Below are 25571 nucleotides of genomic sequence, written 5' to 3'. Positions count from 1 at the left end.
CTATACTCAACCCTTCCCCATTCAAACCCCTTCCCCTTTGAGAAACACTAAATATAATTAGATTCCATCAAGTTAAACCAGAGCTAGAGAGATTTTAAAATTCGACTTATTTGTTCGGACCAATTTTCCATGCCAGTTTTATCCCACTTCCCCTCAAAGTTTTTTTTTAAATTTTTGAATACTTAACACAAAATCTGTCCCATATATGTACAAACAAACGTTGAAATTTTCATCGAAATTGGAGAACATCAATACGACCAGTGACACAATTTGAATAACTGGCCTTTAACTGTTATGTGTCCAACAAAAAAAAACACCTTTAACAGGCCAACGTGGGTACCCGGATACCCACAAATTGAAATGCTCATAACTATGGCTTCCTTTATTCGATTTGGACACTTTTAGATTTTTTGGATTCAGGAACTCGTTCACTTTTTGATTTGTAAACTTAAACCGGATGTGCTTGGTAATCCGGATTTTCCGGGGTAATGTTCCAGTATTAGGGTATGATTTGTAAATTTTAATAATGTCCTAGCAATATGAGTATCAAAACTCTTCAAATTGTCTCGGAAGTCTGTTATTTATTGTTGCTGGACCCTATGGCAATTTAAAAAATGGATTTGGAATGGAATGGCCACTCACGGCCCCACGGGAACCTGCTCTGGAATGCCCGTTCCGGTGTCAAATCACCAAATGGTTCCAAAACCACGAGATACAGCCTACTGATGTAATTCCAAAAAAAATTGATACCCATATTGCTAGTATTCCATTGAAGTTCACAAATAGTATCCCAGTACCTGGAGCTACTTCCGGAAATCCGGATTCCCGGGAACCGAATAAAGTAACCTGATTCATTTTTATCATTTACCATATTCATTTTTATCAATTTCCAGCTATGGATAAAACATAGGAATTTCATTAATTAAGACCTAAAAAGGTATCCGTCGGATACATAACGGTTAATCAAACTAGTAATGGACCTGTAGGGGTGGAACAGGAGATGAAAGTGGAGCTTAATCTCAAAGATTTTACCGACATTCAGCTATATCAGGTACATAATGATGTACTGATGGGCTTCAGTAGGCATAAATTGCTCAGAACACAGTGTCAAATATGACGAAATTGAAACCAAGATCGACGTATATATAGATGATGATAAAACTGAAGTTCGCTTACATAATCTGGCAAGGATGCTTGGAGAAGTTTCAAACATTCAATATTTCTTGAGGCAATGTGCAGTTACATGAGTAAGATGGCATGGAATATAGCTTGCCAATAATACTCATGAAGACATTCATTTAAATCGATACTATCCAAATTTGAATGATAAAAAGTGTAGGAGAAAACCTTTTCTTGCCTTTTGAGTAGCCTTTATAGTAATGGAGACAAATATATCTCGCCCAATAAATATACAGAAAAAACTATCTTAATGAAGTAGCTCAAAATGAACTATTATATAAGATTTTAGATGATTTGTTTTTAAATTGAGTACTAAAAGAATTTCAATAATCATATAATACTAGTATCTTAAGAAATTTTTTTACTGTATAATTCCGTATATACGTGCGGATAGTTCTTATAATTTTCCTAACTCATGCCTCCACGCGAGTTCAAGTTTAATGATGGCATGTGGTCGATAAACTGGTGGCGACTGGGAACCATCAGGCTTCTGTCGTTTGTAGGAAGTAATTGGATCTAGGCGTGAAAAAACTATCGTAAAAATGAATATTTGATCGGGAATAAGCTCACATCGTGTGCAATTATTAATCAAATTTCAAGTTCCGTAATTGATGACAAGCCCGCGCATTAGGTTATCAATTCCTCATAATGCTCTTCCATGGTCGTTTAATACGTATTCTACTAACACCCGATATAAAGAATAGGAAATACTTTTCTGGATATATAACATTTCATGTTTTCATAACTATTTGTCCATACCAAGTTGAGATAATGAAATTAGTCTTACTGCAATAAATAGTGATCCGGTCAATTACGCGGAAAAGTTTGGCTTATCTAGCTAATACCACGGTCAGTTGTTTGGAGTTCAAATTGTTTTTGTTCAGAAAACATAGGTTACTCTCGGTAGCCGGCTGCCCAGAGTCAAACTAAAACACAAAAACTTAACAAGATCTTTTCTTTTTCGAGTGACCCGAAGACTAACTAAACAACTAGAAAACAAACTATACATTACAGGGCACATCGCTTGCTTGAAGCGACCCTTTAAATAATCCTTCTCCGTGACAACTATGGAAGAGTCAGTTGAGTCGTCGTCCTTCCGCGAAGAACGTGAAACATCAACACTTCCCATATACTGCATCGTTTACACTTTCCCGTGCACAATAGAGATGGAGGCGGTCGGCAATGGTGGCTTCCATGTTATTGAAGTATTAATATGGGTCGGATTGGCATTAACTTTTACTTACAATTTCCTAAGCAACTCTTATTAGACAATCAGCAGTGAAACATGATGAAGTCGGTGTGAAATATACCATAATCATCACAGTAAAATTCGACTAAAACAAAATAGGAATCTTTCGTCGGGATACAAGTTTCTGACCAGGAATTCTGAATCATAAGCAGTATTGCTAGAGATCTTTTCCAATGAGCTTTCAAGGAGTTCTGCAATCGCTGAATCAGCATTGATGCGATCGCTTTTCCATTTGCCCTGTATCTGGCGGTATTTACTACACATACCTTTGATAGGTATTTGTACGATAAAGCTATTCGCCATTTGTCCTCAGCACGCTTTCTTCGCATTTAGAACCGTCTCTGCGATGGAGGTTCTAGCCGTGCGATATGCTCTGCGTTCACTGATTTGAGGTTCAACAAAGCTTTTTTCTGGTTTTAATCTTGGAAAATATGTCATCAGACCACCACACTTTTTATCGGAATAGCTCTTCATTCTCGGAATAACTGCCGTTGCAGATTTCAGTGTCTGCTGAGTGATTTCTAGATTCATTTTGCAACTTCATTTTTCCATACAAAGTTCACTGAGGGTTGGTACACTTGACAGTTAGCTTTTTCGTTTTTCAATTTTTTTATTGTCTTTTATCGTAGGACCTCTCCAGGCAAGGTATGGATCATTAACATGCGAGTCTTCGTATATAGTCCAATAAAGCAATCCTCCAAAGTTCATCGAGCAGCAGGCAATGTCAATGCATGACAGGGTCTCTGTAGCGTGATTAACGTGGGCTGGTTCGCCAGTGTTCAGCAGGGTTAATTCGCTTTGCTCTATGAAATTCACTACGTTCTGCCCACGTGCGCTGATGTTGGTGAATCGCCAAGGGGGTGGTGGACGTTCAAGTATCCGACCAGCAGGTCACTTCATCACTGGGTGGGAGGTATATGGCTTCAAAGCTGGTATGATTGAGCTTGATCTTGTGCGACCACCCCTGGATGCTACTCCGTTATCGATCTGGACTAGCTGAAGTTGCACAGGGAATCAGTAGATAATTATGCGTGGGAATAGCGAAACATCTTTCAATGTGCATCTCCTGGTAACCCTAAAGTGTTTATTGATCAATACCGGCGACGGTCCGGCCCGACCACAGATCACAGAAGAAAAGGGAAGGAATGCTAGTCCGATTCTTGCTTTTGCTAAAGGCCATATATACTACTGCGCACTACACAAGTATCACGAGAGGAGAATATTTGTTAGTAAGTATAGGGGTGCGATTCCTCTTCATGTTCTAGTTATTTTCCATCAGCCTATTCCTATTTCCTACTTCACAGTTACTATCGCAGCTGAGATCATCCAACTCGACCGGCAAGAACTCGAAAATTGAAACGAAAATCTAGCGGAATTCAGTCTACTGTGGCACAGATATAAACAGATCAAGTTTGATTGGAATTTAATAATATTTGAGCATGTACAAAATGGCGATCTCATATTGTATGCCGAAGTTGCCATTTCCAGGGTAATCATAAAAGTAAAATTCATACAACAAATAGCACGAGTTCAAGGTCGAAAAAGGCTACAATCTTTTTATGAACATTTCCGCCTCAAAGTTCGAAAACATTTCGGGGATTCAGATACGAGATGTTAAAATTATGTTAACCGGTATATCCAAGTTCAACTCGAACCGGTCATTAGGGACCTAAATATGTAGTGGATTCTACATAGGTATTACGTAATATATTTCGATTTCCATGCACTTTCTTCGTTTTTCCGATTATTAATACATTTAAATATGACGTTCACCCACATCTTTTGGATACAGCACATTGATTAAGGAGAACTGATTTTTAATTTATTCTTTAAAAATGTTTGTTAAAACTAAGACATTGCCATTTACGAGCAATATCGGGAAATTATCTGAGCACTGTTCTCACACATGATTTAGAAGACCTGTGGTTTCAAAAAGATGTGTCATACGGCCATTAAAACCATCGATTTATTGAAGATGAGGTTCGCTAGATGAATCATATCGAAAAAAGATCATGTAGATTGACTGTCTCGCTTTTCCAATCGAACGCTCATGGAAATGTATCCAGTCGTTCTCGAAAACATGACGTGAAAAAATTGACCGTCCAAATTAGATTGGTAAAATGTTGTCATGTTCCAATAAAAATAATGTTTTAAAACACCCTTTACAAGCATCCCTACTAAAAGACTCAGAGCCTCTCCATTGAGCCGCCAGTGGTCACAAAACGTATCTGTATACGTTTCCTGAAATCCCGGAATTCCTGATCCTAACTAAGCGGACCCATGCCCAAAGATGGCACTAACGACAATTCATTTACTCATGCAAACGGATGATACCAAACGATACAATTTGACGAAAACGCTCCAATCCTTCTAACGTTCTATATCTCCATATATTGATCCATCCATAATTCCAACGTTCCTAATTGGTTGGAATTTTCCGCTCTTATTCAGTTCTAATTATTTTCTCGCATGCAAAATGTGGAACCCAAACGGGCCGGAAGCCACTAATTTAGCAACCAAATTTACAGCCAATTAAATTTTATCACCCCATTTTCCCGGTGACAAATGTATCATAATCCACGCGTTCTCCACACACACACCTATATGTGTAGAGATGTATTTATCTCGCTCGTTGAAATGAGCGGTTGAGAAACCGTTCCAGGCTGCAGCTGTAATTTTCAGATTGGTATGTAAGCGTATAATTTTACATACCCGATTTTACGCCCGGTTCGCTAATAGTTGACTGAAGAGCGTGGCATTTGCAGCAACCACAAACCCGGCTGATTCTAGTATTATGAGTTACTAAACACTTGCCACTTTGACTGTCGAAAATTCGGTAGGTTACCACATAGTACCAAATTTCATGGGAGTGGGGTTTATATCTGTTGGAACGTGCTTGTTTGATTGCCTTCCGACATCACATGAGACGATGCCCCTGGGCAACGATTATGGCGTCAGTTTATTGACCGATTGTTTATTCTGACCACATCGGGTGATTGGAAAATGCGCGCGGTCACATCATTGGATCAACATTGACTAATCGGTTCGTTGGTGTTGGCGGAAATGGAGGATCTCTTTCCGGCTTACCACGGATCCATCGCTAAATAGGTGGGTGACGGAGCACTTCCAAGTGGAAATTTATCGATTCCCCTGTGTGCGGTCAGTAGATGGAACTTTTCCGGAATTGCATGAAAGTTTGTCGTTCGGATTCGGACATCCTTCTGTCAATGTGCACTCGGTCGACGGACACATGTGATTACGGTAAGATTATTACCGCATGGAGTGTTGCTTCCATATAGTCAGGAATGTACCATGCCTATTTCGATTCCGGACCAAATATGCGACTCTCGTTCGGCAGGTCGGAAGTCGGATCGTCCCGATATGCACAAATGTTCGAGATTCCGAACCAATAAATTATATTTCGATTCATTGGTTTGATTAAATCAAGTAAAAATGGTACATACTATGGAACGGTTCAGTGAGCATATTATTAATCAAAGATACACTCCAAACTGTGAACGGTTGTGTGCAAGTAAATCTGCTTATTCCATTTATATCGCATATTTTTCTTACTCGCATAATTGAAGTGATCGAAACTCGAGCTAAGAAGCGATCCAAACAAATTCGCTTCCAATTCCTTTAGCGATTAGCCCGGCGAATTGTTGATTTCCCAACTCACAACGAAAAAAGCGAAGATTTCCTACCAGCCCATCACAATGGGCAACGATTCAATATTTTAACAGTATTCTTTTGGGACTAGCTATTATTACCTCTGGAAGTATCATAGTTATCCCTTAATGACCTTGAGGTATGCCGATGTATTACTCAATATGCGTTACTCAGGTGTCAAAAATACTAGAACGTGTTATTAATTAAAATGTAGAGTAGTGGTTCATAAAATAAATCTATTTTTATATCCACGATTTCTGCTTAAACCCGTTTAATGGGAGAGATGGGCTACACAGGGTTAACAGTGTACGAAGATGGTTTGCTGAAAAATCAGGATATTATTACTATTCAAACGGTGGGAGTAATAAAACATCAAAGGGTTTGTTTGGAGTTCGATTGAGGAATTTGACTATCGTTCGTTCGGCGTCGGATTATGAAAACGAGCTCAATATGGAGATACTTACTCGTGTTCTGGGACGAGTCGGATGAAAAGGTGTCGGAACAAAAATAATATGCAAAAGCATGCTAATTCTACTACACAGATTCAAAGAAAATACTGAAAAGATGCTCGCTAGAAGCTGGGAGGGGTGATGGATGAAAACGGTTATTGAATAAAATTAAAATGCAAACACATTCAAAGTGGGTGAAGCGATTTTAAAGACCTGCAGCACACGCTTGGGCAGATTTCGGTCGTCCTCTTCGGTGATTTGGGTGCGGTAGGTTGGTCGTTCGAACACCGGTGGGTTATCGTTGACGTCTTTTACATGGATTACCACCGTGGTATAGTTCTCCTTCAAGTTGTCGGACGCAGCTAGACGTAGTTCATACTATCGAAAATGTTGTTAGTGGAAAAGAAAAAAATATGTTTGTTAGTAACTATTGATAGGTATGTAGATATAGAAAAAGATAGTATTTTTAATATGAGACTATTGCAAAACTATATGTAGTACCGATATGACCAGAGTGCTGGATCTAAATTTCTCCCTTAGCTTCAATTAATCATTTCAGCGACACGGTTATAGTTGACATTACAGGCAAACAAAGTCTCACAGTTTTTTTTTAATTTAATTAGTGGTGGTGTAATCCATCAAAAACTGCCATTGCACCGAAGCGAATCGCTTTTTAATTGACTCTGGGTGACACCACCATCCAACCTTTTTTTTGCAAGCCGCCATTGGCCGCCGTTCCATGATTGACGACATACTGCAAAAGCGGGTAATTAATTTTTTATGAGTATCAACTCGTGAACACCCATCGATAATTGTTGACACTGGACTGGTTTCAATTGAGATAAAGGACTATTTTACGAGATTAAATAATATTCATGATATCAATAACGTCAAATATATTATAATTATAATTATATAAGGCTAGTGGCTTTGGAAAATAGTACAAACTATATTGAAAAACAATTGTATCATGCATTGCATTGACTCGCCAGTCGAACTATAGTTCGCTTTGTTTCGTAACCAAATCAGAACTTATGTGCTGAACTCTGGACCTCACACGGGACCTGTTGGTTAACTTTGTAGACAGAAAAGGTGTAACGTTTTTGCAATAAGCGTGTATCCAGATGCCAGATACTGATAAGACGAAGTCGAAACGCAATTCATGATATACTAAATTCTTGCTCTGAGATTACTTGACAAAAACTTTTGAACAACTTTGCTGAAGTCACATATTTTGTATGACTTTAAAAGGATGAGAAATGGATTGTACACCGACGTGTTATGTAATTCTATGATTTATTTCATTTTCTATCCGAGTATGTAACTATGTATGTAAGTAACTCGAAATTTCTCACTAAAATGATACAAGAAATATAGAAACAATCGATAAATCTCACGCCAAATCGACTACAATGTTGTTGGGAAAATATGAGGAAAATTTATAAGTTTTAACCCACGCGATTTGCCCTAACTGATACAATTATGAAATTTAGTCCAATTGTTAGTTAGATAAGGACAATCGATTTAGCTTCCATAATTCAGCCCCTTAGAACGCCCTAAAAAGAATGGGATAAATGATGAAAACTAAAACTTGATCCGATTTCGATTTTTTAGATTTAAAATAAAAGTATGTGATTATTTGAACAACGAACTCGCGAATTATTATTGGTGTTTCGAAAATGGTTTCGGATACCCTTAATATACTTGCGATCGTTTTTTCCACATATTTATGTAATTAAATTTTAAATCATACTGAGATCCGACAACTAAATTGAAATCAATGAAGTTGATGAGTAAAAATGGATTTTTATTGGTTGGGGGAGACGTGCTTCGTCTATAGGATTTTTAGGAACACATAAATGGAATCCAAAAATATCGAAAATCAAGTTTAAATCTATAAATCCCCCAAATCTTTTCATTTGTGCAAAGGAGCCAAATCGATTGTTTTGTTCTAAAGAGTCAATTGTGCAAAATTGTATAACTTTATTTCAAAGTGCAGTTTTCTTTTCCGAATCATATGGGATAGAAAGAGAAAGTGTACAACAGACTGACCAGAAAAAAAAGGAATTTTTAAAGACAAGGTCGGCCCAACCCTGGCCAGATTCCCAATCCCAACAGAAACATTTTTTTAGAATTTGAGCCATATCGGACAAGTCTAGCTACCGGACCGTCGTAATCGAAGTTCGTATGGGATTTTTTAACAATAAACATGAAGAAAACCCACTAGCTCGCCTTTTTCCCCTAAGTGGCACTGCATCACAAAAAGTGGTAATAAGAAAAATAAATTTATTACCTACAGCATTGTCAAAGACTGCGAATAAATCCAATTTTCGTAGATGTTAGTTTTGCATAGGACTGAACAGCGTAGAGTGCTGAATCAGCCGTAATATATGTTTAATAATTTGTAGTTTCTATCTCACACTATTAAAAAGTTTATGTTGGTGCCCTCTATGCGACGAAATGTGGAACTAAAATTTGCTGGCCAAAGAATGACTCATATCATATAATTCTTCTGATTGTACTATTTAGCTAAATCCAACCGTTATTTCCGCAAAATAACAATGTTTTTGAGAATCGACTACTGGTGTACCACCTTTGCGGTTTAGCCCCATGCAAAGCTGACTCTTACATCGCTTCGTTGAAATTTTAACAACTTCTCTTACTATAGCTGGACTAACTTGTAGTCTTTCACAAAGTTGTAGGCAATAAAATAAACTTTCTAATTTTCACTTGTAGTGATAAAATGATGCATACAGTGCCATCTAGCGGTGGAAATGCGAGCTAACTAGTGAATGCGTTGGTCCAGTTGGTAGACTTGTCCGCTTTAGCTCAAATTTAGAGTAGACACTTCTGATGGTAATAGTAATCGACTAAGGGTGACCGTTAGGACTACCAGAATTGATTATTAATGTTGCTTGAAAAACGATTTAATATTAGAATCAATTCCCTACTAGTATGTCAGATTGTGCAAAATTGGTATTTCCACCATGTTCTAGAAACGTAAAATTTAATGACTTTTCTAACATTTTGGAAGCGATTAATTTAAAACTGAAAGGAGCACCTCTAGAAGCGACGCTGTCAAATAGAGCCACATTGTACATTAGAGTGACAAGAAAAAAGTAATCCCTATCGGGCCGCCCCTGAGTCGATTTCTAGTCATACCAGGAGTACTTGCTCCAAATTAGAAGCAAATCGGACTAACGTGGCTGAAGTTTGTATGGGATTTTTCGGAAATTTACATAGAGCAAACCCACAAGCTCGTATTTTCGCCGCTAGGTGGCACTATATGCATCGTATTGTGTAAGTAGGTGTAAGTGAAAATAAGAAAGATAATTTAATTGTCTACAACTTTGTCAAAGACAGCTAGTCAATCTGGCTTTGTTAGTGATTAAACGTTTAACAAAGTGATGACTGAGTCAGTTTTACATGGGGTTTAGTAGTGCATGGTTGTGTATCAGTACTCGATTCCCACGAACTAAACATTTTTGTGAAATAACGGTTAGGTTTACCGCAACAGCATGTTTAGAATAATTGCAGTAAATAATATTAGGCATGTTTTGGTTAGAACATTTTAGTTCCAAATGTTACCGCATAGATGGCACCAACAATAACTTTTCAACGGAGAGAGATAGAAATTGGGTGTCTTCAATAAAGTTGTAGAACAGGCATTTTTCAGTAATTTTTCCGAACATTACGATATTCTAACACTTTTCTATGCAAAATTAGTGTTGGTGTCCACTATAAGGTCACAAGTGGAACTAAAATTTTCTAACCAAAACATAACTCATATCGATTCTTTTGAATTTTGAATTATTTCACAAAAATGTATAGTTCGTGGGAATCGAGTACTGATACACAATCATGCACTGCTGAACCCCATGCAAAACTGACTTAGACACTTCGTTAAACGTTTAATAACTTCTTTTAACAAAGCCGAATTGACTAGCAGCCTTCGACAAAGTTGTAGACAATTAAATTATCTTTTTTAATTTACTGTATAGATTTTGTTGGCTATTTTCGGCAAATTTGAGACTAAGAGAAACGAAAGCAATGAGAATGAAAGACGAATAGGTATTCTAGTGCGAATCAGTTATAAACTTAGAACGGAAAACTAGGACTAGGCAGGCTCATATGGACATGATCGAAAGGAAATATTAAGAATTCTTTGCCTTCTGCTAAGTAGGAGTTGGGCGTTGCACCCAAGTCCACCGCATGGTATATGGTAGAACATAACTCATCATCATGTTTTACCGCCCACGCCGGCTTTCTCATTTTTACTTACAGTGATCATACGATGTATACAGTGCCACCTAGCGGCGAAAATACGAGCTTGTGGGTTTTCTCCTTGTAAATTGTCGACGTACAATTCGTTTTTAATATCAAAATACTTTAAAAATAAACATTTACCGTGCGTTAGGGTGGCTCAAAAATATTTGTTTTCGTCGAAACGGTTTATAAATTATTTTAAATGTAACTGTTGTGTACTAGATTCGTTTTTTGATATTAAAACATGCCAGAAAAAACAAAATTCTCATTCATTAGGGTGGCTCGAAATAATTATTATGTCGTAGCATTTAATATATTTTAGTAGTTATGTTTGTGCACTGCATTTCTTTTCAATATTAAAACATATTAAAAAAAAACACTCGTAAAACATATTAGAAAAAAACACTCGCTCAATATCCCAGTACAGAGATATTCACAAGGTAAATGAAATCGAAAATGAATGGAAAATGATTGAACAGCTCGGCTGTTTGAATGAATGATGTCAACGAATAACTGCGAATTGAACATAGTAGGGTATGATTTGAGATTTGTTCTTCCTTCAAGTTCAAAACAACCTGGTGAAAATTTGCAGCTCTGGTCCCATGCAGCATGAATGTTCCGAGGCTGTACAAAATTAAATTTAACATGGTGAAAAATCTGCCTGTCCTTGCAAGAAGACGCATTTGGAATTAGTTTAACAGAGAGGGCCCATTAACACACGAATCGAGACTAACGGCTTTATTTCCTTTCTGTAGGCAGACGCGACAACAAATTTTTCACCTCAGAAAGCCTCAACGACCTAAGCTGGAAATGAACCCACGCCCACTGGGGTGAGTGGTGGTGACGCTTTCCAATCAACCCCCGGCGCTGTCTGCTACGACATTTATATTTGTAGTTAGTAACTAGTTTTAATTATAACATTTAAAACAAGTAAATTGTAAGAACAAATCCAACCGGTTCCGGTTGTTGACCAAACTCTGGGCACTATCAATGTCGATGAAACGATGAGCTTCCCTTCCCTTCGGTGATTCCGAAAAGAAGTATCAACTTTCTGCGACTCTGCTTATGTCAAACCTTTAGAATACTTTTAATTAGTGGTCTTCTTCCAACTTGTTGTAACATGTTTCCAATCCATAAAAAAGGAAATAAGCGAGACATCAAAAGCTATCGTGGAAGGCTTTCATTGAGGGCTGTCTCGAGCTGGTAGTAGCGCTTAATTTTTAAAAGAGGCACTTTTCGGATGGATGGGAAAAAACGAGAAAGATATAAAAAAACAAATTTTTATTAATTCCTGTATTAATTAATGACTTCACAAAAATGACTCCACTCTCTGTTGGGTGGCCCTGCGGCAGTCGGCCAGAACTATGGCTACCCTGAACAAATTCTCATGAGTTCAAACACCGCACATTTTCTCGAAAAAAAAAGCATAACTATGGTTCATGCAAAATTTCACAACCTTAAAAACAGTAAAATGTAATGACCTATAAATACTATTTTTAAGTGAGAGCAGAAGAACCATGCCCATGGTGCTTTCATGGGTTTAACCTAGTCTAAATGCCCATGTCTAGTGCTATGAACATGAGGATATTTTGAGTTCGTTTGCTTGAGATAGTTACCGAAGAGGGACATGTTGGCATATTCTTCATCTCTCGGGTAGCCTTAATGATCAGTTCAATTTTGGTTCGAACAGTTCCACCATTTAAAGTTCGCCAATTGCACGCAACTGGGGCATGACTGGGATCCTTGAACGCTTCGCATAATGTATCGAAGTCAGATCGTGCTGTACTCATCCCAGTTGATCGCAAGTTTGAAAGCAAAAAGAGGACCGGCATTGGCATTGATGCTCTTACCTTTCTCCAGAATTTCCAGGATCTCGTATATGGGCGCTCGGCTGTATCCGGACGACATAGAGTGCGCCACAATGACGGACTGCTTCGCTTCGAAGCGCTACCGGGGAACGCTTTTACCAAAGATATACTCAAGATAGAAGACCCCTTGGTAAAGCCGGTTCACCGTCAGAGTGATAGCTCTATTACAACAATCAAAGAAAGATTTTGGGTACGTACGCCGTCGATCTTGGAAAAAATTCTAAAACAATATTTATTGTCGCTTACAGGGTCTACTTGGATTCGTTGGAACCGTTAGACGAGTAATGATCGGAAATGATTGATAACCTTCATTGAATGAAAGGGCCGTTACTTTGTTTGACGTTTTCGACAACCTCATTATTTATTGCCCGTATTTGCAAAAGCAAAAATGAAGGATTTTCATTCAACGATCTTTGAATATTTCTAGCTCTGCTTAACCGTTGTGACTTGACCAATGAATTGCATGGCTTTCACAAAAAACACTGTGCGACGGTCATAACAAAGATATTTCTGCGATGGAGCGTGATGATCTGAAGGAATCGAGTATAAATATTGATAAAAATAAAATCCACTTCAATCTGAACCATGAATAACAATTTTCAACTAAATTGGAGGGTAATGCCATTCTTCAATCTATTTTGAGAAATCCCAAAACCAAGCTCTGCCCCGTTCTACACTTTTCCGGTCCTACGCTAGGAGCAGATAAGACACAGCCTATTCCATCAGTTATCCCACCCAACAGAGCCCACAAATCTTCATTTCCTGCGTAATGCCTCAATTTGTAATAAATCAAACCTTATGACTACCGGTTCGGTATAATCTCGGTGGACCACTACGCCCACATCGGCCGGGGGCAAGTATGCGCCACCAACATTGTACACAGCGACAGACAATCCAGCTCCAGGATTTGATAAAAAGCCTGTCGCTGCCTCTGTCGCTGTGATTTCAGTCGAATTGCCGCATGCCAGTAAACATAAATAAATATGACAGCTTTGGCCACACTCCAGGGCCCATTCCGATACACGGCACTCAGTCAGTGGGACGCATAAATCTTTAATGAGTGTTTTTTTTTCAATGAAATAAAAATTGCTACCATCAATAATGACGACAAAAGCCATACACGTATCGTAGGACCATTCCCTGTTTTGTCCCAAACAGATATTATTTGCCGGAATATCACGCGGATCCAACCGTTCCGGCATGCTGTCCTTATCCGGCGGAATTGTTGCGACCTCAGCAGGAGCATTCATAGTTTTACAGTTTGGTTTGTTTTATTACAGCTGGTTGCGAACACTGACGCGAATAAAAATGCCATTAATTTAAAATAAAATTCAAATAAAAATATAAAATTAAGGCGTGAGATCTCTCGCGCGAGACCCTCTACGAGCCGGTGCGTGGCTGTGGTGAACAGATAGACGGAAAAGCATGAACCGCAATGTTATGGGAAATTCAATATCTCGCCACAAGGACAATAACAACGGAACATACGCACATTTCCGGACATGAGTTTCCCCCGGTACAACTGAGTTTTGCGACCAAAATAGAGGCAGAAGTGCTCGCGCAAAACCCGCGAGATAACAGCAAAGCAGGCGTTGGTGGTCGCTTTCCGTATACCCGGCGAAATTGCCTTGAAAAGGGAAAAACATGACCGTAAAAATAAAAATCTTGTTTGTTGTGGTTACAAATTATACATAAACTTTTTCGTCAGGTCAACCCGAATCTCAGCGGTGGGAAAAAGCCATTCTGGAATTTGATTTACTGCTTTATTTGATTACACGTTTGATAGTCAAGTGTGGAGACTGAATGTGGCAAGGGAACAGCGTTACCGACATAAGCACAGCTGAATTAAAATTTGCTGAGTAAGTACATTTTTAAAGTTTCAAGGCAATAGTATTATGTATCTATTTGTGAAGCCGTGTGGTGTCCGGCGGGCTGAAATCTTTTTGCACTATTTCAACCAAGAATAGAACCTCTGGGAACTGCTCCCATGTCGTAAGAGGCGACTAACAACATGCTAGGAGTTCCTAGGCCGACGTTTTGCTCCGTACCGAAGACTTAATCTGGACGGACCTTAAGGTTTTCCATATTACCCTCTTTCCAGTCTGTATTTAGTGAATCACTGACATATACTCACCTTTTCTGATTCGCCTTTCTTGATTGTGTACCAGCGTTTTAAGTTTATTCTGGCGGTTGTATATTAGCCGTAAATGACGAAATCTAATTCTACACTAAGTAACAGAATATATTAATATACCGGCACTTCCACGCCAAGGTTTAACTTCCAAAGCTTTGGTTTAAAAACCGTTTTTAAAAAATGGAAACTTTCATGTAGGAAATTTATTGAATTGGCCTAAGATGGAGCTGTCGAATTTCACAAAGAGCTTTTTATGTTGCAAGTGATCTGTAGTTGTGTTAAATTAGGTATTTTTCTATTATATTTGGAACCGTCTACCGACAAATCTACATTTACGAATACCTCCAAAAGTGACTCCTTGAGGTCTCATGAAGGCCTGACACTAGCTTTATGATACTTTTGCTTTTCTAAACAGTAATAAAAATCTCAACATTCAAGAACTTCACTTTGTCAGAAAATGTAGGGCCATCGGAAGCTAAAACTTCGTAAAATCGCACTCCTGGTCCTTTTTTCAGTGCAGTACTCTACGTCACTCGTTCAAATTTGCACCGCTCTTATGGTAGTCGGTATTTGCTAGTATTACTGTTCTCCCATCCATTCTGGTAGTCAAACGGTGGGATAGCAAAATTCTTACAAGTTTCCTATCTCATGCCTCCACGCGATTCTAAGTCTATTGATGACATTTGGTCCTTAGACCGCAGAATGAGAGGGTGCGAACAGAATGAGAGGGTGCGAACAGATCTAGTCGAGAAAACATTGCCGTAAAAATGAATAGTTGATCGGAAATTAGCCCCAATACGACTAATCTGACTAGTATCTATGAACACGGGTCAATACGTATTGAAAATTCGCCGCGTCTGTTTTTATGAACCTAATTTAAAGCTCCGTTATTACTAACAAGCCCGTGCATCAGGTTAACAATCCTTTATATTTCCCTTCAGTGTTCGGTATTATCGCTCGTATACTTGTATTCCACAAACAATCCGATATGGAAAATAAGAAATACTTTCCTTGATTTATAACATCTCTCGCTATTTTCGCCTGTATAATGTGTTATCACTCGGTAGTTTTCAAGCCAATAAATATATCGTAGAGAAGAAGTAGCGAATTCTGTCCAAATACTGTTGCAATAAATAGTGATCCGGCCCATTACGCGGATAAGATTAGCTTTTCTAGGCAATACTCCCACGGTCGGCCGTGTGGAGTTCAAATTGCTTTTGTTTAGGGAACATAGTATACTCTCGGTAGCCGGCTGCCCAGAGTTTAAAAATAACCAAAAACTAAACAAGATCATCTCTTTTTCGAGTGATCGTGCACTCGAAGACTAACTAAACAACTACCTAATAAAACATGCTTTACAGGTCGCATCGTTTGCTTGGAGCGAATCCTAGACCTGATACCCTTCCAAACCACCAACTCCGCGACACCTATGGAAGAGTCTGATGAATCGTCGTCCTTCCGTTAAGTAGGTGGAGCATCAACACTTCCCGTCTACCTTATCCTTTATCCTTCCCCGTGAACGATGGAGATGGGGGCGGCCGGCAATGATGGCTATCATGCTGTTGAGGTTTTAATATGGGTCGGATTGGTATGAATTCCTACTTACCACTTCCTAAGCAACTCTTATTAGATAATCAGCAGTCAAACATGATGAAGTCAGTGTGCAATCCGCCAAAATCATCGTCACAACGCAACGCAACGCAACGCAATAGTATTATGTATCTATTTGTGAATCCAGATCGCACACATTTTATTCTATCATCAAATCATCTTGAAATAATTTAAGTTTACGGTTGACGAAGTTTAGTCGAATTATGATTCACATTGCCTTAAAGTCGTTCGAAGCTTCATTCCATACTACTTCATACTAAGTGCACATCGTTATGAAATTCATCTGAAATCGTCCAGAGCCGATCGCTTAAATGTAGATACTGACGCGACTGCTGGAGAGCTATATACACTCACAGTGCCCTGAAGGACAAATATCATAACTCGAGAGAACGTCTGTGGGATTTTTGAATGAAACGTTTAATTTTAGTGACTATTTGAAGAGAATGGGAAAATTTAAATAACGCCACAGCACTAAGCGTCACCATTATTGCCGTAATACGCATGATTGTCCCATGTTCTATGGGATTCACTATATACATGGGGCAATTATGCGTATAACGACAGATTACTATGAAGGGTTTATGAATGTTTTGAGTCATTTTCGCTGAAACTATATTTGCTTTTAATATTTTTTAAACAAGACTACTAACACATAACGTTGTACACAAAAACCAAGGCGTTCTATTGTGTAACAAAGATTGTCTTCCGGAGCACCGTGGAACAGTTTTTAACCTAAAATAATAGACGTAAATGTAAATAAAAATAAATTTAAGCAGATACCCGACAAAAAGCGATAATCAAGACTAACTTTAAAATAAAATTATGCTTTCTTCAGGCAATTCCAGCGAAATGCCATGATGGAGAAGGGGGAAAAACCCTAATGGTGGTTAACTTTTTCGCGAACCATAACTTTCAACTGCCGCCGCCAGCTGGTTATCGGTGCGCTCGTTATCGTTTGAAGTTCCGGATACAATTTTCTCCCTCCTAAACTTATTCACACTCACTCGTACGTGCACTCGCTCAAACACACGTATGCATACACATTCAGCCACAATAGAAATGGTATTACGAGTGAAAAAAAAACTACCGAGAGCTTTTCCCTTCAAAAAAGGAAAATAATCGGTTTCGATTCAACTGCCTCCGGAACGGAAAGATTCAACACGGCTGTCATCCGCCGGTAGGTATATACTTACTCGCTTTCTCGTCTCGTAATCCAGGGCACCAGCGACGTAGATAGCACCCGTCATATTTTTCACCGCAAAGGCACCACCTATGTTACCGCTCGTGATCTCATATCGAATACGCGAGGCTGTGGATGAAAAGAACAGAAAGGGAAAAAATCAACAGCCAGCGTCAGTTAGGATGCAAACGGCAAATGGCAAATACCGACAACAAAAAATGTACACAGCTATTGGCACTCGCCCCCGTATCCACACCGAGTAATGTGACGAATAAGCCGCCATGTCAACTGGAGCTGGTTACGTACATATTGGAAAAGTAGATCAACGGCACGAAAAATATTCCGAGAGCTATCGATAGGGGTTATGATTATTTCTCTGGCAGGGGCGAAGTCGGAGGCTTAGGCTATTTTATTCACTAGGACAAAAATAGGTTAAAAACCATTTTCGCTTAAAAGTCACGATATTTATAATTTAGTACACAAATCATTAGATTGTGCTTCCAACTTTGTTTCATTAGTATCTGTCGACGACTTGGCAACCAGATAGCTTTTTGCTTCGCGAACACAAATGAGTGAAGACGGCGTATTGAGTGCTTTAACCTCACACTGTCATCTGAGTTTTACATTAAACTAGACACAATATTTTAATTTATGTGCCAGTACATGCAAAATCTTATCAGACAGAACATCCATTTTTTCTTAGAATGTATTGTGGACTCACTGAACCCGGATTGCATTTCTCAATTGTTCATTAAAGGATCTATCACAGAACGCATTATTTTCAATTGCTGAATCGCTGAAAATGTCTTCCCGAGTGCATGGAAAGAAATGGAAATAATAACTACCTTCATAATACTGAGAACTTCACAGGACCACCGTATTTTTGAAATGTTTGGTTAACCCATTCATGCCCATGTTGTTTGTGGACAACAACGTTTTTAAACAGCTATAACTTTTGATTGAGGCGAGATTGGCTCACAAAAACAAGTAAGGCTCATTAATGTGATTATTGCTTTTAATTTGAGTATTAACAGTTACAAGAATCAGCTCTAGAACTGAAGTTATTGCAATTAATCTGATTGAATTCCGATGGAGCAGTGCTGCCAGGGACAGTTTACGTTGACGATAGAAAACGATTTTTTCATATATCTTCGTTATGGCGCAATATTATTGAAAACTGATAAAACTTATCAATTTAGACTGTCGTTGGCTACGTTTTCCACGTAATTGGACTATTGTAATTATTCTAGGAGAATTGTATTGAGCATTAGAAGGTAAAAATTGACCAGCTTCTAGCACTGCCATGGAAGCACCTATCTTTATGAAAATAGGCTTTTCGTGTTTCTTGACCCAACCGTTTTCAACGAAAAATAGTTTTGAAACCCTAAATGCACTAGAAAAAAGTTGGATATGAAGGGGTTAAAGTCCTGAAAAAGTTAGTTTAGAATGGGAAGCGTAAACCAAATAAATAGGGGAAACCGGCAGACTATTTCTGGCAGACTATTTTTTTAAAAAAAGTTCACGGAAGCGACAAGTGTTCCTAGCGGGCACACGCAAAAACTGGCTAACGTTAAATTCTTTGAGTGACAACAGAGCTACTTGACTGCCATAAAATGATATATAAGCTTTGCATAGTACCAGAGATACCAGGTACTTTTTTCAAATAATAATAATTTTAAAAGTCTGGGAAGAACAAAAAATTCCAGAAAGCTAGTGTAGCCAAAAGCCTTTATATTCAAAAATCTGTAAATATCTGCAACCAAACTAAAAAATCTACAAATATCTGCTACCGAACTAAAAAATCTGCAAATATCTGCGTCATCGAAAAAATCTGCAGCTTAAATTAAAAGTCTGCGAATTTGCAGACTTGTCTGCAAATCTGGCATCTCTGCATAGTACCAGCAGCAATCCCTCAAGGAAGTCAGCAAAGGCCGTTATTTTTCGCTTTATTCATCATGTTCCTGCAAATCCGGCAAATCGATCGTGTGGATACGTTTTGTCCCAATTCACGGGTTTTCAATTAAACTTAACCCGACATCTCGGAAGCAGGCTAAAAACGGCTGACATCCTGAAAAATGTATTGTGAATAAGCGATTACGCTCTCACTGGACAGACTGTAGCTCTCTTTTGAATTTCTGCAAAAGACTAAGTGGAACGTCCCTTAAGAGATCGCTTCCGTTTTTCCTCCTGTTTGAACGTGGAACCTGTTGGATGATCAGGTACACTATCCCCGTAATAGGGATACTTATCAACATTACTATTGCAAGAATCATACCCATGCTGAGACGGTGGAAACCCTGTTCATGGTATAGCAAACTCCATGGCGGAAAAATGTTCATCTATAGAATTCCACTCCTGAAAACTTAGAGCACTCAATTAAATCTCCCATCGCTTTGAACTATGAAAAATTAAAAAAAAATGTAAATTCATTTATAAGAAGCAACTTTTTCTGATCTCCCATTTTCCCTCGAACCCGTGCTCCTTCACCCTTCACCACACTATTTTATGCCACACGTTGATTGAATCTCTTTGCTGGTCCTATCCCCAATATTCCCTCCAAACTGGACTTTATTGCTACAATGGGTAACTGCATAAACGGCGCCGGTTGTTGAGTGGTAAGCGTGACCGCCACTCATTCCAATTTGCCTGGGTTCAATTCCAGCCGAGGTCGTTGAGATTTTTCTGAGGTGAAAAAATCTGTGGCCACGTCTTCCTTCGGAAGGGAAGTAAAGCCGTTGGTCCCCGGTCTATGAGTTTGGTGAAACGATATCTAGTCCAGATAGTGAATTCACCTCCCTGGCGTCGGTAAAGAAGAAGTGATCCAACTTCTATACTCTTACTAACAAAAATATCCTCCTCCTGTGATACTTGTGGAGTGCGCAGTAGTATATACGGCCTCTAGCAAAAGCAAGTATCGGACTAACCCTTTTCTTCCGCGATCTACGTTCGGACCTGGCCGGCGCCGGTACTGATCAATACGCTATTCCCAAGCATAATTATCTACTTATTCTCTGTGCAACTTCAGCTAGTTCAGATCGATAACGGAGTAGCAGCCAGGGCAGGGGTGGTCGCACAAGCTCAAGCTCAATAGGTAACTGTATGACCCTATTAATTGAATCGAATGCATTTGCATGTCCTGCAGTACAAAAAACTGGACATGCAGAAAAACATTGTTGAATATTTGGCAAAACCGACTCGAATAATTCTAACTCTGCAAAATTTTCTTCCTTTCTGTGCGATTCAATCTGAATGCAATTCGAAAAGTTTTGAAACAGCCAATCGCGTATTCCACCCACGACAAACTTGTATTGGCGACTACGCCATTTATCTCAACATCGTATATTGACACATAGACACAGTATGCCTTCGTGAAAATTTGGTCCCCAACAACGTTATTCATTTTTTTTGGTCAAGAAATCACCAATCTAATGAATTTTTGAAAGTTCATTTCCTTGAGAAACATTTTAAATAGTTGGTCGTTTCCAACAAATTATTTAAAATGTTTCTCAAGGAAGCGACTTAGGGCTCCTTCTATCTGTTCAATTCATTAACGATTTGGAGTCAATAAGCTTTAATGTACTAAACAAAACCACAACTCTTCATCATGATTTACAAAAATAGCCCAAATAGCTTCACGATAGAAGTGTTGTCGGTATGAAACTAAACTATGGAACTAAAATCTAAAATCAGAATCGATAATATGTGTTGCGTGAGTGTTCGGATCTAGTCTTGTAAGGCGGTGGTTCGGTGTCGCCTAGACTATTTGATGGAGACGCTGCATTCTTTGTAATTTCAGTGGGTTGAATTGGCAATTCGGTGGTGTCGATGTATGATGTTTTGATGCGATCGACGGAGATAACCTGTTTCTTGCTCTTGATGACGTCGTGGTACTCTGTAGAGGCCTTCGTGCGGTGCACATATACCTTCCATATAAAAGTCGGACAAAACCTCAAAAGAGGTCTAAAATTGGTGAAAACTTCACATTGGGTGGCGCTGCAGCGCGCTGAATTTACATTTGATGTAAATCTTTTATTTTTTTCACCTCAAAATTTTAGCACTTAAGGTGTTTCGCAAATTCAACATTTACGAATATAAAGTGCGCTATATCTGCAAATTAATTTTCAAACAAATTGGATGTGGTGAATTTTTAGCAGAATACTCATTTTATCAATTTTTGATAATACAGTGGAGACCCGATTTTATCAGTCCCCGATTTTATCTACCCCCGTTTTTATCAGCGTCATGTGAAAATTGATAGCAGCACTAGTTTACACCATTTTTGAACTAAATAAGCTAGTGGTCATTTTCAATGTATAATCGTGTGCTGAATCTGAAAATGAGGTTCAAAAAATTTACAGTAGAACAGTTTTCTAGTTACAGTGAAAAAATGAATTTTACCTTTAAAATTAAAAGTACGTTTAGTTAAATCCAAATATCTTCGGTTGTAGTATATCGGTATGAAATATTATTATGTTGAATTAAAGGTAATTGAATGCACTTTAGATCGTTGGAACATGTTGTTTTAGTGCGATTACTGGTTCTGATGTTATTTACGAATCCATTGAACTTTTTCTTAATTTTTCGTCATATTTTGTAGAAAAATGAACATGTGGTCAATATTTTTGGCAAGATAAAGCAATCCTAAAAAATATATTTTTATGGAAAGTTAAAGCCTGCTAAAAACCAATGAAAATAAGCACTTGTTAGTTTGAATCCGATCAAAATTGCGAAAGTTATTCAATTTTTTGTAAAATGGCAATTTTTGTGTTTCTCTGGGTCAACTTATTGAACCGTCTCGATTCTAATTTTTTCTAGGGCTTGTTTATTAATATATGCGGGACTTTCCGTTAGAATTCTGCTAAACAAGTAAATAGAAGAATTTTGAAAAAATTTTATGTAAGGTAATACTCGAACTCGTTTATCTAAATGATTAAAGACTTCTGAAAACAATAATGTCAGGCTCATTGGAGTAAAGTCATCAAAAATTTGGCATTAATAAACGCATAATATTTACATGTGTCATACAGAATCGTATATGTAGGAAATACGTTGTAAACTGCACGCTCCACAATGCTTTGATACACACATCAGAAGCTTATCAACGTGCAAAATGCTAAATTCGGGCCCTAGTTTAACGAAAGATGACTTATCCACCTATTTCGTCACGTTTTGTTCTACTAACAATTTATTTTACGTTATTAAAACGTTTAGAAGTTTATAATTTGAAATCATATTGGATTAACATTGGCTTCTACGATGTACCGATGTTACTGTAGTGGTTCACAAAACTTCAAACTACTACAATGTATTGCGTAAAACATTTAAGTGCAATTACAAAATATTCTACATTCTTCAAATCATTCTTAAGTTCAGATTCTGAGATTTTAGACCTAAAATAAGTCTTGTTCGATGTCCTACATAATTTCAAAACACTAGATGTTCTATGAAGGATTACAAATTAAAAGTTTTACAAATTATTAATTTTATAATACTTGACGTATGTAGTATCACATATTTCTACGGTTTCGTATAATTTGTATTAACATTGTACAAAACCCAGTTGAGCAGCCAGCAGCTTTCAAAATACGAATTTTATAACGTGTGCGGGTTTAGTTTACAACAAATTTTGTATCATAAGAGTGATATTTTATTGAATACACTTGTAAATATTACACGTAGTATTGTATACCAATCATTCGATGACTTATAATTTCATTGATCCTGAAATTATTGTTATCAGAAGTCTTTAATCATTTGGATAAACGGGTTCCCCACATTAAATTCTTTCAAAATTCTTCCATTTACTTGTTTAACAGAATTCTGATAGTTAATTCTAATTAATATAATTAATTAATTATTAATTATTAATATAGTTAATTAATTCCTTCATATATTATTAAACAAAACCCAGAAAAATTGGATTCCAGACGGAAACACAAAAATTGCCATTTTCAAAAAAATTGAATAACTTTCGCAATTTTGATCGGAGACAAACTAACAAGTGCTTATTTTCATTGGTTTTTAGTAGGCTTTAATTTCCCATAACAAAATAATTTTTAGGATTGCTTTATCTTGCCGAAAATATTGATCACACGCTCATTTTTCTTCGAATTAAGAAAAAGTCCAAAAGATTCGTAAATGACGCCAGAACCAGTAGTTGCAGTAAAACAAAATGTTCTAGCGATCGAAATTGCATACAATTACCTTTAATTCAACATAATAATATTTCATATCGATGCACTATAACTGAAGATATTTGGATTTTACTGAAAGTACTTTTAATTTTAAAGGTGAAATTCATTTTTTCACTGTAACTCCAAAACTGTTCTACTGTAAATTTTTTGAACCTCATTTTCGGATTCAGCACGCAATTTTACATCAGAAAAGGTGTTCGAATATTGAAGTTCAGATTTTTATTTTTATTTTGTAAACTAGAGTATTTGGTAGTTTGATGGGCTCTAGCAGATGAACCAAATTGAATTCGAGTAAATGCTTTCTTTGGCATATATTTCATTTCTTTGAGATCCGAAAAATGCAAAAATATTATTTAAAAAAATTTTAAAAAATGTTTTTTTTTAATTTTGCACTGTCAGACCCCCTTAAGGGGAACTTGAAGTAAATAATCAGAAAAGGTTGGAAGGCTATATCTAAGGAACAAAGAAGAATATTTTGAAAACTTTGGTTTATTAAAAAAATATGTCCCGATTTTATCAATGTCCCTGTTTTATCAGCTTAAAATTCGCCAAAGGGCTGATAAAAACGGATCTTTACTGTACTGAGAGATATTTACAAATTATATTACGAACCCTCGGTAATCAAACACTACCATGCGTCTCCTCAGAAATAACACGAAAAATAACCTTTTTTCATAGCTCGGGACAGAAAGGGGCAAAACAAGGCTTTCATTTTCGGAAAGCACACAAATTTTGAAGTGTCAATAACTACAAGCGATCTTTCCGAACTGTTTCAAAAAAAGTCCTGCCACTTCGAACATTATAAGTTTAAATTAATGCACGATTTATTATTTGTTCTTCATGTCTGAGCGAGAAGAAAGGTTTGTATCGACTAGATCGAATAGCAAGTATGAGTCCAGCGAATAATCTTTCAAATGATACCAGTTCGACTCTAATCGGAATCTTAACTAAAAAGACATATTCATTTGAATAACACAGGTTTGAATACAGTTTTTCCCAGAATTAATCATCTATTTCATCTTTGAAGTTCTGTAAAAAATCTAACTTTCATTCTCAATCCTCAATATTTAAGGAAGACTTATTCAACCTGTTCACAAACAGACAAAAATGTTAAATCATGAAAAATCCACTATACGACGTGAACGGATTCATGATTTATTACATCTTGATCATGATCTTGTTCTCGTGATTCTGAAGTAGTTCATGGAATCAAGTCTGGTTAAGGAAACTTGGAATATTCTTTCAATGCTCGTGAACTAATTCGTGATTCCTAGCGTATTAGTCACGACTCACCATTTTTACCCGTGGATTAGTTCACAAAATCATAAAATATTCATATATTAGTGAGCTGATTCATCATTTCTAATATATTAGTCTCGCCTGATCATTCGTGCTCGTGAAATAATTCACAAAATCACAAAATATTCATGTATTCGTGAACTTCTTCACGATTCCTGATGTAATAGTCACGACTAACCATTTGTGTTCGTGATATAGTTCATAGATTATCTATGTAGTCGTGAACTGGTTCATGATTCCTAGTACATGATTCTCGATCTGTTTTGCGTGCATGTGATATTTAGAAGTTATCCCTATTTGTTTTCAATTTAATGCAACTCTTTCACAAGGTTTGAAACATTATAAACAAAATTTCCATGAACTTTCTCATAAAATATATAGTTATATGCAGCTGCTAGGGACCAGCAATATGTACGAGCAGTACATTTAAGGCCTCTATCATCGTAATTTATTTCATGAGGTTCAGTGTGATG

The 25571-nt window shown here is 37.5% G+C and overlaps 1 protein-coding gene across 1 annotated transcript in view; it reads right to left on the bottom strand.

The window, feature by feature from the left end:
- LOC131684708 (neural-cadherin) overlaps window positions 1–25571 on the bottom strand; it is a 181295-nt gene that overhangs the window by 103397 nt on the left and 52327 nt on the right. Inside the window, exons 3-4 of the mRNA XM_058967813.1 lie at window positions 17619–17734; window positions 6760–6924 (exon numbers count right to left, since the gene is read on the bottom strand). Coding sequence (XP_058823796.1) covers window positions 6760–6924; window positions 17619–17734 — 281 coding nt within the window. The remainder of the gene's footprint in view (window positions 1–6759; window positions 6925–17618; window positions 17735–25571) is intronic.

This window comes from Topomyia yanbarensis, chromosome 2, assembly GCF_030247195.1.
Source record: "Topomyia yanbarensis strain Yona2022 chromosome 2, ASM3024719v1, whole genome shotgun sequence".
Classification (NCBI taxonomy): Eukaryota; Metazoa; Arthropoda; class Insecta; order Diptera; family Culicidae; genus Topomyia; species Topomyia yanbarensis.
Note: the sequence above shows the minus strand (reverse complement) of the source record. Positions and strands in the feature narration are given on the sequence as shown.